Genomic DNA, 13,373 nt, shown 5'->3' with positions numbered 1-13,373 from the left:
GGAGAGGCGCAGCTGCGGCTGGCCGGCGACGGCGACGGCCCCTCCAGGGCCTCCTGCAGGTTTGGGGCACCCACCCCCATACCCTCGCCCTTCCCCAGCCCAGCTGCACCGGCGAGGGCAAAATGTGGCTTGCTTTTTATTTCAAACACACCTGTACTGACCGGACCCCAGGCCCTCAGCACCAAGGTCTGCCCAGAGAAGGCGGATGGCAGCGGAGACAGGGGGTGCAGAGTTTTGCAAGGGCTCGGCACCCCGCCACCGCCTCCAAACCTCCCCTTCATAACTGAGCAGCTGACTATGACGAGCTGTCAGATATTTGGCACGTCCGACCACACGGCCCTTGTGCAATAACTCAAGTGTCCTTATTCTTCCCGTCTGTGCCGGCTGGGGGAGGCGAGGAGCGGAGGGAGCGGGTGTGTGGAGGGCGAGCGCTCTGCAGCCTCGTGCCGTGCCTCCGGGCGGGCTGGCAGTGCGGGGGCCAGCAGTCACCAGGATAACCGTCCTCAGGACCCGGCGCCCGGGGGGAGGCAGGATGCCGAGCGGCCGGGCGCCGGCTCTCAGCCCTCGCAGCCAGGCCCCGGGGCACAGCCGGAGGTGTTGGCGGCCGTGGGGCCGGCGGACCCGGGGCTCAGCCTGCCCCGGGGCAGGCAGGCGGCCTCGCACTGCTCCCGGCTCTCGAAGCGGTTGCGGCTCCCGCCGCAGCCCCCGTACCAGAAGAGCGAGCAGCGGGCGGGACGGCGGCCCTCGAAGAACCATTTGGGGGTGTAGGAGTGGCAGGGCCCCGCGTCCCTCTCCTCCAGGCAGGCTGCTGCAAGGCAGGCGGCAGGGCACGCTCTCGGCCAGCCCGCGCGCGGGAAACGCACCCGGCGCCCCGGCCGTCGGAGCTCTCTCACCCTGCACCTCCTACTTGGCCTCTCTCTGCTCAAGTGTCACCCCCTCTTCCCCTCCGGAAAGACACCCAAAGCCCTGCCGCCTGCTCCTTACCCTGCGTCAGGTTCCCCTCGCCCACGCCGGCTCCGTCGGGACCTGCCACAGTGTCACAGCGTCGGCCGAGCAGCCGCAGCGAGGCCGGACGCCCGCCAGCCCCTCCGCACGGGGCTGGGCTGCAGGACGCCCCGGCGCACACAGGCACCCCGCGCCCAGGGTGCCCGCGCCGCGGAGGGCGCCCGGCCTCTCCTACCTGGGCCGACGCAGGCGCGGATGCAGTCCCGCTCGCTGCTGAAGCGGTTGGCGTTGCCTCCGCAGCCGCCGTACCAGAATCGCTCGCAGGACCCCGTGTCCGGCCGGTGGTACCACAGCAGGGAGAAGTTGGCGCACGCGGTCCCGGGGTCCCTGTCCAGGGCGCACAGCCCGGGGCGGCCGGCAGCCCGGCGGCCCTTGCTGCGCCCGGGGGCTGCCGCGTCCCCCCTGGCTGGGGGCACCTCCAGGGCTCTGCGAGAGGAGCGGGGAGTGAGAGCGGGTCCTGCCGGGGGGGCCGCGGCAGGACGCGTCCCCGGAGCTGGGGCAGGCAGCCACCCACTCACTGCGCAGCGCTCCCCGGGGGCAGCCCGGCGGTCCCGGGGCCGGAGGTGGGCAGCTCCGGCGGGCACCGAGCATCAGCCAGGGCGCTGGTTTCTGCTGCAAAGCAGAAGCAAGAGGAGAGGTGTGACGGAGGTGGCAGCAAAGAGGTTTTTGGGGAGCCGGGGATGCTCGAGGCTGCGCGGGCTCCCCGCCGTCGCTCACCCTGCAGCCTCCGGAGGAAGCCCAGCACCGTCCTCTCCGCGTACGCCAGCTCCGGCGCGTGGACCGAGCCCAGGCGCAGCGAGTGGTACCGCCACGCCGGCCGCGCCAGCGCCTCGGGCAGGGCCGCCTCCGGCCGCTCCGTCCCGGCCCGGCCCAGGGCCAGCACCAGGACGCCGAAGTGCCCGCACTCGGCGAAGCGGGCCAGAGCCTCCTGCGCCTCCGCCTCCCACAGCTCTGCTGCCCCCGTGCCCACGAGCAGCAGGAGCCGGCGGCGGGCACGCGAGCCCCGCGGGAAGCCCTGCCGGAGGGTCCAGGCCAGCGCTCGGCTGGCGGACGCTACGGCCGCCCGGGGCACCAGCGCGCGCCGCACGCGCTCCCGCAGCTGCTCCAGGGAGCCGGGCTGCCCCCAGGGGAGCTCCGCCAAGCCCTGCCCGGGGACGGAGGGGCCCGTGAGCACCAGGGCAAAGCGGGCACCGCGCCGCGCCGCCTCCGCCTCCATCCGCAGCTGCCCCAGGAGGCTGCCCAGGAGAGAGCCGACGAGCTCCAGCGTCTCCGCCGACAGCCCCGGCGCCGCGTTGTCCACCACGAGGGCCAGGTCGGTGTCCAAGCCGAGGGGCGGTGAGGTGGCGGCGGCGCAGCGCCCGGGGCGGCAGACGTCTGCGGAGGGCAGCGGGGTGAGCCAGGCGCGGCAGCGGTGCTCAGCCCCGGGGCCGCCCCGCCGGCTGCCTACCGAAGCAGAGGGCGCAGGGCAGTACGGCTTCCCGCAGCGCCGCCGCGTCCCCGGCCGGCTCCGAAGCTTGCAGCTGCACCACCTGGAAGCGGCTGTTCACCTGCGGGAGAGGCGGCGGCTGACGGCCGGGCGGGCGGCGGGCTCGGCCGACAGCGCCCGTCCTCGTGCCTCACCTGGAAAGCCCGCTCCACCTCGGGCAGCGGGCTGAAGGTGACCACCACCGGCAGGATGCCCTGGGCTTCGCACTCCAGGGCAGCCGCCCCGATGCCCTCCAGCGCCTGGCTCTGCCCGCTGGTGATGAACAGGGCCACCTTGGTGCCCAGGGCGGCCCGCCGGACCCGCTTGAGCACGTGGCGCCCCACGAAGCGCACGGCGGCGGCCAGGCGGCCCCGCTGCGACGAGCGCATGGGCGAGAGCCCCCGGAGGCGCCGCAGCAGCACCGCCCGGCTCGGCGCGCCGCCCGGCCGCAGCAGGTAGCTGGGCGCCGCCGCGTAGGAGAGCAGGGCCACGCGGGCCCCCGCCGGGCAGCCCGCCGGCGAGACGTGCAGGTCACGCAGCAGGAAGGCCAGGACGTCCTTCATGCGGGAGAAGAGGGCGGGCGACACGGTGGCCGACATCTCCAGCACCAGTACCAGCTCCATGGGGAAAAGGGGGCAGGAGGGGGCGACGGAGGCTGGAGGGGGACAGGGAGCCCCTCCAGACCTGCCCCACGTTGCAGGCTGTGCCTTGCAGCCTGCTTATCCGCACTGCCCGTCTGGCCACCTGCAGCATCCGACTGTGCATCCTCTCGGCGTGCATCCAGCCGCCTCCTTCCCCAGCTCTGCACCCGGCTGTCCCTGTGTCCCCGTGGCTGCCTGCCTGGCCGCGGTGCCTCCCACCTCCCCGCCGAGCCGGTCCCCGTCCCCTCCCCACCGTCCCCCCGCCGCTGGCCTGGGCACTCACCGCAGCTCTGCCGGATGAAGGCCTTGAGCTCGCAAGGCTGGAGGGCAAGCATGAAGCAGGGTCAGTTCCAGCTCTCCCGCCCGTCTCCTATGTCCCAGCTATTCCGAGCAAAGCCCTGACCCCCGAGAGCCCCCTGCAGCCTCGCGGTGAGGCCGGGTCCCCGTCCCCAGCCAGCCCCGCACCAGCAGCCCTTACCGTGGAGGTGGGAACGCCCGGCAAGCCCTGCAGGCCCTGGGTGCAGCGGGGAGAGGGGACGCAAGGAAAGGTAGCGTTAATACTGTGGTCGGATAAGAGGGACAAATCCCCGAGCACTGAGGTTTCCCAGTTCTCTGCAGGAAATGGGGATTTTTGCAGGCAGAAATGTTGCAGCAAATAGGGAATTGGCAGGGAATCACCATCTCTCCTGGAGGTCCCGTGCTGCCGTGGACGCCCGTTTCTCCTCTGCTCCCAGGGATGCCCTGATGGAAAAGATGAGCACCCAGACCCTGGGGTGAGCCAGGGCAGCCTGGCCCCTATGAGCAGGGAGATGCCAGGGACAAGGCGGGTGCTGCCAGGACAGGGTGGCTGCGCTGTACTCACCCTGCGCCCAGGCAGTCCTCGGGCACCCTTGTCTCCCACTTCTCCTCTCTCACCACGTTCACCCTGGAGCAAAAATTCAGAGGGAGCTGACCCCATCCCTACCAGCAGCCCCAGCGCCTCCCTGCGTGGGGCGGCCCTGGCAGTCCTGGATGTCCCCATCCCCTCTGCGCTGCCCACATGGACCCCTCTTCCCCAGGCCAGCCCCTGCCCCCAAAACTCACCTGAGCCCCGGGGTGTCCTGGCACTCCTGGCAAGCCCTGAGGAAAGCAGCGTGGGTGAGCACGATGCGACCCCAGCCCCACGCACCCGATCGAGCTCAGTCCAGGCTCCAGAGGGCCCTCCTGCCTGCCGGCCTCCATCGCCTCCCCCGTGCTGAAATGCAGCTGGCCTGGGGCGAGCGGCAGAGTGCGGCAGGGCTGGGGACGCCGCCGCGCTGCTTGTACACTCGCAGCCAGGACTGGGGGGGAAGCAGAGCCAGCGGGGCTTGGTAAGCAGCAATGCAGCGGGGAGGGGGCAAGAAACCCAGGGATGGCGACTGCCAGGCTCCCGTAACGCTCCAACACGAGCTGCTGTCATCACCTTTGCACCCTTCCTCCCGGGAGCTCCTCTCGTGTCACAGCCATTCTCACCCTAAGCAGGTAGAAAATCCCAAAGCAGGCTATAGGACCTACACAAACCACATCCTTTTCCGAGTATCCTCTCGCCCGGGCGCAGGGCAGCCTCCACGCAGGATGCTGCATCCCCGAAAGGGGCTGGGGATTTCTTGCACCACCTTGAGCACCCCAAGCCCCGGCCTTACCAGGGCTCCTTTGGGCCCCCGCGGTCCTGCGCTCCCCTTCCTGCCCCCAGCTCCTGCCTGGCCCTGGAGGAGAGAGAGGGCTGCTGGCTGGGATGTGCCGGAGGGGCTGTGCGATGGTACCCGTGCTGCCGCTCACCTTCTCCCCCTTAGGGCCGGGTGGCCCAGCTTCTCCCAGGGAGCCCACGGCTCCGGGAAGGCCCTGGGTGAAAGGCAAAGGTGGATCAAGGATGCCCATGGGGCAGCGCTTGCTGCCCCCAGGCAAGGCTGGCTCGGGGGGGGTGAGCGGGGGCACTCGGCGCACTGGATGGGCACGGCACCTGAAGTCCTCTGCTCCCCAGGTGGCCAGTGACACCCTTCGGCCCCCGCGGCCCCGGCGGCCCCTGCAAAGAGAGAGCAGCGGGGGCAGCAGAGCAGCCCGGCTGGGGCCGCGGGGGCTGCCGGGCTGCCCTGGCCTCACCTGCGCACCGCCGTAGCCCTCCTCGCCCTGGGGGCCCGGGCTGCCGCGGTTGCCCCTCCTGCCCTGCGGGAAAACAGCATGCTCAGGCTCCCAGCTTGCTCCTGCCAGGGCAGAGAGCCAGCGGGATGGGAACCGGACGCCTGGGCCCTTTGCCCCATCCCGGAGGGGCATGGCACAAGGCTCAAGGTGGGGTAGGAGCTGAGCTGCTGGGTTCTAGCTGGGGCTGAGGTGCAGTTTGCTGGACTGGAGCCAGGACCCAGGATGGACACAGACCCCAGGGCATCGATGCGGCCTTACCTGCACGCCCTTCTGCCCTTTCAGGCATGAGCTCTGCGGAGAGAAATGCCGTCAGCTGCCACCCCGACGCACGTGGCAGCCACCCGCGCCGGCACGCAGGGAAGCGTGGCAGGGGGGCACCGAGCTGGCCTGCAACGCCCAGCTGCAGCCCAGGAAAGGGGGCTCGGAGCCGACGGGCAGGCGAAGGAGCTGTTTGCCCTTCTCGAGGCACCTACCGGATGTGCCGAGGGGCCCGGTGGCCCTGGCGGCCCGGGGGGGCCGTCCTCGCCGGGGTCTCCCTGGAAAGCGTTGAGGACTCAGGCAGAAGCAGAGCTTCTGGCTGCCCTCCCCGCATTTCCTGTCCCCAAAACGCTCCTGCTGCCACCACCACCCGGCATCCCCCCGTGGAGTCCCGGCCCCCCAGGCGCCCTTACCTGGGGGCCCCCGTCTCCTCTCCACCCCGGGATGCCGGGCTGCAGGCTGCTCCTCCCCGGTGGCCCCTGGGGAGCAGAGAGGGGAGTCAGAGAGCCCCCGTCGCCCCCGCAGTGCCCCGCTCGTGCCTGCCCCTACTCACCGCCTCGCCGGGAGGGCCTGGGAGCCCCTGCTCCCCCCGTACACCCCGGGAGCCTTTCTGCCCCTGCGCGAAGGCAGGAGGAAAGGATTTAGCAATGGGCAAAGGAGGCAACGCTCGCCCGTGGCTCGGCCCTTGCAGCTCTCACCTGCCTGCCCCGAGCTCCCTTCTCTCCGGGGCGGCCGAGGGCTCCTGCTTCGCCCTGGGAATGAGAGAGGTGTCCGTGCCCAGCTTGGCTCCGGCGGCTGTGCCCGCGCGGCCGGCAGGACCCAGCTTGCCGGGGCGGCCGCGGGGTGGATCGGAGGCAAGGAGCGGAGAGGGCAGCAGCTCACCTGCTCCCCGTCCACGCCGTCGTAGCCGGCCTCTCCAGGCGGTCCCTGCAAAGCGAGCGGCCCGGCCCGATGCCAGAACGCACGGCCCGGCGTCCGAGAGCCACCTCCTGGGTTCGCCCCGCTTCCCCCGGCGCCGCGGTCCGCCGTGCCCCGCATCCTTCCCCTGCCCGGCCCCGTCTCCTCCCTGCCCATCCTCCTCCTCGCGGTGCCCCCGGCGCTGCCAGGTTCCCGTGGCCCTGGTGCCCGCGCTGGTGCCGGCAGGAGCAGCCGCGGGATGAACCGCAGCGCAGGGACGTACCTGGTCCCCGGGGTGACCCATCAGGCCCTGCAACGAGACGGAGGGTTAGAGCAGGGCAGCCGCAAGTCCCTGGACCTGGGGGCGACGCGCACTGGGCTGCGCCAGCCTCTCACCTTCGGTCCGCACTGGCCCGGGCATCCCTGCGTGCCGTGGCTGCCGGGGAGACCTTGCGGGCCCTGCTCCCCCTGGGTGGGAGGAAAGGGGAGGCCGTCAGAGACGCCCGGCTCTGCAGCGGCTCTGCTTGCCAGAGCTGGCCTGGCCGGGCTCCGACGGCCCTCGCTGCACGCCCGCAGGCTGCGCCGCACCAGCCCGGCCAGGGAGGGCTGCTCCCCTCGGCCTGTCCCCCGGGACCCCCCTCCACCCCCCCCACGGGGTCCCACCGCCAACTCACGCTGTGCCCGTGGTCGCCCTCGTCTCCAGCGCGCCCCTTGCTGCCTCTCACCCCCTAGGAGAGAGACCAGCCCTGGGAGAGGCGACCGCGACCCCCCGGCCCGGTGACAGACCCCGGGCTGGGAGCCAAGGCAGCTGGGCTCCCTTCCCAGGCTGGGGAAGAAAGGGAGAGCATCGCGGACAGCGTGAGGAGCTCTCGCCTCGGGACGCGATGGCCTTTCCCTCGCCCCAGCTCGGGGCAAGGCATCGAGCTGATCGGAGCTCCCAGGGCTCCGCTGCGCCCTGGGAAGGGGATGAGGGGCTCCACGTATGCCGCACGGGCTGCCGGTCCCCTGCGCGAGCTCCCAAAGCCCTCCACCCCCCACCTCGGTTTTCCCTGGGCCAAAGCCCCGCTTTGCTTAGTGCTTCGACACTCGTGGACAGAAGCAGCCGCCGTGACACCAGGATCCGGGCAGGGCAGACCCGACTCGGCCTCAAGACCCAGCTCAGCAGTGCGCAGCCCACGTGCCCAGTGGAGGGGGCCGGGAGGGATGGCCCCGCTCCGGGCCAGCCTGGGGACTGCTCTCCTCCTGCAGACACGGCCCGGGGGCCGGGGGAAACCTATCCCACCCGGCTGGGAAAGGGAAAGGTCTAAACTCTGCTCAGACACAAGGAAAACAAACAGAAAGCCAATCCCCCTGGTGCCCATTTGGAGCAGTGCAGAGCCAGATGTGCGCACAGCTGGACGTGCCCCAGCCTCCCGCACCGCTGACTTAGCTCGTCAGGCATGTGACTCGGTCGCGGCCCCGGCGCAGCCGGGTCACGGCTCCCGCGTCTGCCCGCCGCCCCGACCGCGTTACCTTGCTGCCCCGGCGGCCCGCGGGGCCCCGCTGGCCCGGCAGCCCCACGCAGGTGCAGGGACAAGAGTGGCAGCACGTCTGCTCGGCCAGGGCCAGCTGCGGGGAGAGGGCGATGCAGGCGTGCAGAGCCCGCACAGGCTCCCCCGGGGGCCGCCCAGCCTGGCCCCGGCCCCAGCCCGGCCTTACCAGCTCCTGTGCCACGTGCCCGCCAACCTCGGGCACGTCCACGGCCAGCTGCCGGCCCGTCCCCAGCTGGCGCCCGAACTCCACCAGCTGCAGGTCCTCGAGCCTGCTGGCGTTGTTCACCGCCACCGTCACCAGCATGTCAGCCTGGCCTGGGGGGAGAGGGTGCCGTGGGGCGGCACGTGGAGCGGGGCTGGCACACCATGCCGTGCAGCCGATCGCCCCATTGCCCATGGGCACCCCATCGCCTGCAAGCCCGCGCCAGTGACAGCGCAAACACGGCGCTCGCCCAGTCGGGAGCCCCGCGCCACCCTGTCACCTCCACCCCGCCGCCGCACCTTGCAGTGCAGCCGACGTCGCTGTCTCCTTCAGCTTCCCCGCGTCGTCGTCCAGGCCGTCCGTGAAGACCAGCAGCACCTGGGCAAGGAGAGGTCCGACGCTGCGCAGCTGCCCCGGGGAACCAGGGGGCCCGGCGGGGCCGCGTGCGGGGCCGTACCTTGGCGTCGGCCGCCCGGCGCGCCAGCGCGCCCAGGAAGCTCTGCAGGGCGGGCTGGGTGAGGTAGGTGCGCTGGAAGGCGTGAGCCCGCGCCAGCCCCCGCAGCGTGTCTGCCCAGGGCTCGTGCAGCCAGTCCTGGAAGACGGTCTCGCCGTCCGGCCGCGCGCTCTGCAGGCTGAGGCTCGGGCTCAGCGGGCTGCAGCTGAGGTGCTCCAGCGCGGCCACGTCCCGGAGGATGCGCTCCAGGTAGGCGTGCAGGTTGGACTGCTGGTAGTCGGTGACGTCCAGGGCCACCAGCACATGGAGGGCGCACGGGCCTGCCGGGTAGAGCGTGGAGACCCAGCCGGCCCCTGCCTCCCCCCGCCTCTGCCCGGCCCCCCGAGGGGGCTCCCCGCAGGACTCCCCGCCAGGATCCTGGCTGCTGGGTTGCAGTGTGGCTTTGGGATGCACCACCATCCCTCGGGGCGATGCGGGCTCAGCATGCTGCAGCTCCCTCGGGGAGCTCCCTGCCAGCGAGCCCCCAGACCCTCTCCTGTGCCCCTCAGCACGCGTAGATCCGCTCCCCCAGCCCCACGGGGACTAGCATCCCCCACGGCAGGACGTCTCTGCTGCATCGCTACCCCCCCAGGTGACTGTGCGCAGGGACGTCCTCACTCACCCGCCTCCTGGCTCCGGGCCCCTCCGGCTCCAAGGACGAGCAGAGCCACGGGGATCCAGACTCTGCACAGCCCCATGTCCCCAGCACCGGGCAGGGAAGTGGCTCCTCTGCACCCTGAGCCGGCGGGGTGCGAGGTGTGAGCGCAGGGTTTTGGTCAGGTGCTAAACAGCGATGGCAATAGCGGAGCACCGGGGCTGGCGAGGCGGGAGCTAGCTCCAGCTCTCCATCCACCACCGCTGACAGCAACACATGGAGCGCAGCCCGGCCGCGGGGCCGGTGCGGCTGTCCGAGCCCAGCCAGGGCTGGCCTCATCCTGCCTGGCTGTGGGACTGTTTGCAGATACCTCTGGGTGCGTTTTGCTCCCCTTGCTCCTGCGCCTTATGCAATGATCTGCAATCTGGCTGGGGAGGGACTCGGGGACAGCACGAGTGAGGACACATGGAGGCCGAATCCATAAGGGAGCAAAACCTCCCCTGGCTGGTCTCCGGGATGCGTTTTGCGCTCATCTCCGGAGCTGTGAAGACGCCAACGCAGCCCACTGCCCACCCAACTCTGCCTTCAGGGCTGCATCTTTAGTAGCTGCAGATATTTTTCAAGGGCTCTCAAAATGCTTCTCAGCACTTGCACAGCAACGATCTCCCCCGCCGTTTGCGGAGGGGGGAGCGGAGGCACAGAGCGACCCGGAGCGTGCCAAGGACGGGACCCAGGAGTCCTGCTGCCCCGTCCTGCCACAGCAGCCAGGCCGGGCTACCTGCCTGTCCCGCCGGGAGGCTGGACACAGCCTGTCCCGTGCCCCGGCTGCATGGCAGGAGCAAAGAGGAGAGGTGGTCGAAGCCCCAACACCTTTAGGAATTAGCAAAGTGATGAACTAAAAACCGCAGTAGGAACCTAGGAGGGAGCCGAGCCTGCGGCGCTGCGACAAGCCACCTGCAACCTCCCCAGGGCGACTGCTCTCTGAACTAGGAAACCCGCGCTCTTACCTCTCCCGTCCCGTCGCCGGTGAGGGGGGTCCTGGGAGCCGTATCCAAGAGGCACAGACGCAAATTAATTCTGGCCGGTGCAGCTGACCGCAGGCTGGAGGAGTTGGCTTGCTGCTTGGGAGGATGTGTGTTTGGAGGTTTATTTATTCCACAGCTCAAAAAAACATCATATGTCAGATACGTCAGGGGGAGCTGCGCCGCAGCCAGGGCCGAGGCTCCTGGCCTCCCTGGGCTGAGCCCACGCAGGAGCGGGCTGACCTCTCGCGGGCTCGAGCCGCGTCGCCCTGCGCCCCACTCCCAGCCCCGTCCCCTGCCAGGCCGCGAGAGTCCCCGCCGCTTCCCGTCCCCGGGAAAGGCACGAGAAGCTCCTTGGAGGGCGATCTGCCGTACGAGACCATCGATGGCCAAGGAAGACCTCCATGGTGCTTGGAAAACTGTGCCTGCCATGGGAGCCACTTCCCAGGAGACAAAAGCCAGCGTGAGAAACACAAGTTTATGTGGAGGGAGGTGGGGAAAAATATCCACCGGGAGCCCCAGGTCGCCAGGAAAGCTGCACCAGAAAGGAGCAGCAACAGGGTAGGAAACGGCAGCCAGATCCTGACATAACAGATTTACATCATCCGGGGATTCAGCCTTCAGACATCCTTCCCAGCACAGGAAGAACACAGCGATGGAAAGTATTTTAAAGCCTGGCTTGTTTTTCACGGGGGATCTGTTTGTTTACTCAGGAGATAGATAGACATTGGAGAGGAATTAGGCAGTTGCTCTGCGAGTTCCCATCCCCTGACTGTACGTAGCAATGTGTGGGCTGAGGACAGCGTGGGGAAATACAGCAAGACCAGTTTTCAGAGATTTATTTATTTGCTTTAAGGGGAAAAGTTTATTGGATGTCATGGCTTCGCAGTGTACGTTTTGCAATATCAGGCTAACTAGCAAAAAATATCCCAAGATTATCTACTGTTGGGAAAGCAAAATAATGGCTTGAGATAAGGAATGAAGCAGAGAGACTTTCCCCATCAACAGCCATGACTTGGACTGGGATGAGTCAGGCCCTGAATGCAGGAGGTCTCTGAAAGCAAAAGGGAAAGATTTGCAGGGTTTTAGGGACAAAGAAAGGAGCTGAACTGCATCCAAGCAGCATTGCTGCCGGGGAAGTCAGCAGCGGCTGGGAGAGCCCGCGGACACTGGCCCTCACTACCTCGCCTGTGCTCCTTTCCCTCTCCGGGTCACCTTGGGAAGCTGTGCACGTTCATGCATCGACAGCCAGATTCGAGTGGCAAAGCCATTAATTTCCCTTGCATCTGTTTAGCCAGCTTCAGCTCCGCCATATGGCACTGGGCGGGATGCCGGAGACCTGGCATCCTTCCTGGTCCTTCCACCGACCTTCCTGGGGGCCTCCCTCGCCACCGGTCCCCATGGCCACCTCCCTCGCAGCCTGCTCCCTCCTTTGCCCCTGGCTCGTGGCACCAGGGCAGCTGAAAGGCTTTCCCCATCGCTCCCGCTCAGCCCTTCGCCCCCGCTCCGGCGCGCTTCACGCGGGGGCCGCGGGCTGGCCCCAGGCAGGGACACGTGGCAGGACAAGGCAGCTTTGTGAGTAAGGCAGGAGGGGCTGCCAAGGCCGGGGGCTCTGGGCTCCCGCTGCCCGGAGCAGCAGGGCCGGCAACGCTGAACTTGGAGCTCTATCTAGTGGCGAGTGGGCGGCCGGACCTCACGTCCCTCGCTGGGGTGGGGGCATGCGCCCCCCGGCCTGGGTGGGATGCAGCGGCCCCATGCTACCTGCGCTGCACGGCGAGCTCCCGCCGGTGGCATCGCCTTCCCCACCGCTGGGTGTACATCGTCCTCCTGCCCCCGGGCACGTCCTTGCCCCTGGCGCCCCTGTCCTCTGCTGCCGCGTGCACCCGGCCTGGCTCGCCCTCGCCGCGCAGGGTCGATGTGCAGGTGATCCGGGGAAGCGTGCCCGTGCTCCGAGGCACGGCAGCAAGACAGACCAGGAGGCTGCTCCTCAAAGTCCCCCCGCACCATTCGACCTGGCCACGCTCGGCCTCAGCAGATCCCTTGCCCGGCACGGCTCCCACTCATCCCCTGGGTGCCTGGGGAGCCAGGGCTCAGCCTCCCGCACGTTTCGCAGGGCTGGGTGGCCTTGTGGACCTCGCTGTGGCTGGTCCAGGCTGAAGTGGCAGAGCTTTGACAGCAGGTGTCACTCACAGACCTCGGCGCACACGCGTGCACACGCATGCACACACATACGCACACACACAGGCACACACAGGCCCACGCACAGCCACGCGGCACAGCGGGCACTCCGGCGCAGCCCAGGCAGCTGCACCCCGGCCTCTCGCCTGCCTTGCCCCCCCCCCCACCCCGTGCTTTCCCTGCTCTCAGCAGCCCTGAGACCAGCCCCTGAGCTGGGCACCTCTGGGTGCAGGGCTGTCCTGGGGAGACGGGGAGGGAAGGCAGCTGGAGCATGGTTCCCACACTCCTGCAGTGTCCCCGGGTGATGAGAGGTGCCTAGCTGCACCCAGGACCTCGGGGGGCCTGGGCTGTCCCCCAGGCAGCCTGAGCACCCCTGGGATGAGGCAGGTGCTTGTGGGCTGCAGGATGTGGGGGGTGCAGGGTGCAGGATGCAGGAGCAGGGAATATGGGGTGCAGGACCAGGGATGTGGAATGCAGGAGGCAGGACTGGGGTGCAGGACCAGGGAGATGCAAGTGCAGGGCTGGAAAATACGGGGTGCGGAGCCAGGCATGCGGGACTGGGCAGGCAGGTTCGGCATGGGGGATGTGAGATAGGATTCGGGGTGCAGGATGGGGTACTCTAGCGGCAGGGGATGTGAGCCAGGGGATGTGGGGTGCAGGACTAGGGCTGAGGGATGTGGGGTGCGGGGTGCAGGACTGGGACTGGGGGCTGCAAACCAGGGACTGTGCATTGCAGACCAGGGGGCAGAGCTGGGGAAGGTGGGGTGTAGGAGGGGGTGTAAGGCTGGGCCTGGGGGCTGCAGGTGTAGGCAGAGGGTTGCTGGGTGTGGGACCAGGGACTACAGACCAAAGGCTGTGCAGTGCAGACCGGGTGCAGGACCTGGGGCTGCGGGGTGCAGGACTGGGACTGTGTAGTGCAGACCAGGGT

General features: G+C 69.2%; 1 protein-coding gene across 2 annotated transcripts; it reads right to left on the bottom strand.

Annotated features, from left to right (window-relative positions):
• Nucleotides 1-92: 92 nt before the first annotated feature.
• LOC138062460 (collagen alpha-4(VI) chain-like) lies at nucleotides 93-10,531 on the bottom strand. 2 transcript variants are annotated; one of them, XM_068920701.1, is made up of 32 exons: nucleotides 10,253-10,531; nucleotides 9,273-9,386; nucleotides 8,615-8,931; nucleotides 8,457-8,535; nucleotides 8,122-8,270; nucleotides 7,936-8,031; nucleotides 7,098-7,151; nucleotides 6,820-6,891; nucleotides 6,707-6,733; nucleotides 6,409-6,453; nucleotides 6,225-6,278; nucleotides 6,080-6,142; nucleotides 5,940-6,005; nucleotides 5,742-5,804; nucleotides 5,527-5,559; nucleotides 5,230-5,292; nucleotides 5,090-5,152; nucleotides 4,909-4,971; nucleotides 4,773-4,835; nucleotides 4,553-4,603; nucleotides 4,195-4,230; nucleotides 3,974-4,036; nucleotides 3,790-3,852; nucleotides 3,590-3,625; nucleotides 3,395-3,431; nucleotides 2,626-3,125; nucleotides 2,453-2,552; nucleotides 1,723-2,379; nucleotides 1,524-1,617; nucleotides 1,181-1,431; nucleotides 985-1,026; nucleotides 93-808 (listed from the first exon to the last, which is right to left on the bottom strand). In XM_068920701.1, the coding sequence occupies exons 2-32, from the start codon at nucleotides 9,346-9,348 to the stop codon at nucleotides 558-560; spliced, it is 3,627 nt and encodes a 1,208-aa protein (XP_068776802.1). In that variant the 5' UTR covers nucleotides 9,349-9,386; nucleotides 10,253-10,531; the 3' UTR covers nucleotides 93-557. The 2 variants fall into 2 exon arrangements, with proteins under 2 accessions (XP_068776802.1, XP_068776801.1); XM_068920700.1 differs by lacking the exon at nucleotides 10,253-10,531 and having other exon boundaries at nucleotides 9,273-9,652.
• Between the last annotated feature and the right edge of the window lie 2,842 nt (nucleotides 10,532-13,373).

The sequence above is a fragment of the Struthio camelus genome, chromosome 27 (assembly GCF_040807025.1).
Source record: "Struthio camelus isolate bStrCam1 chromosome 27, bStrCam1.hap1, whole genome shotgun sequence".
Taxonomy (NCBI): domain Eukaryota; kingdom Metazoa; phylum Chordata; class Aves; order Struthioniformes; family Struthionidae; genus Struthio; species Struthio camelus.
Note: the sequence above shows the minus strand (reverse complement) of the source record. Positions and strands in the feature narration are given on the sequence as shown.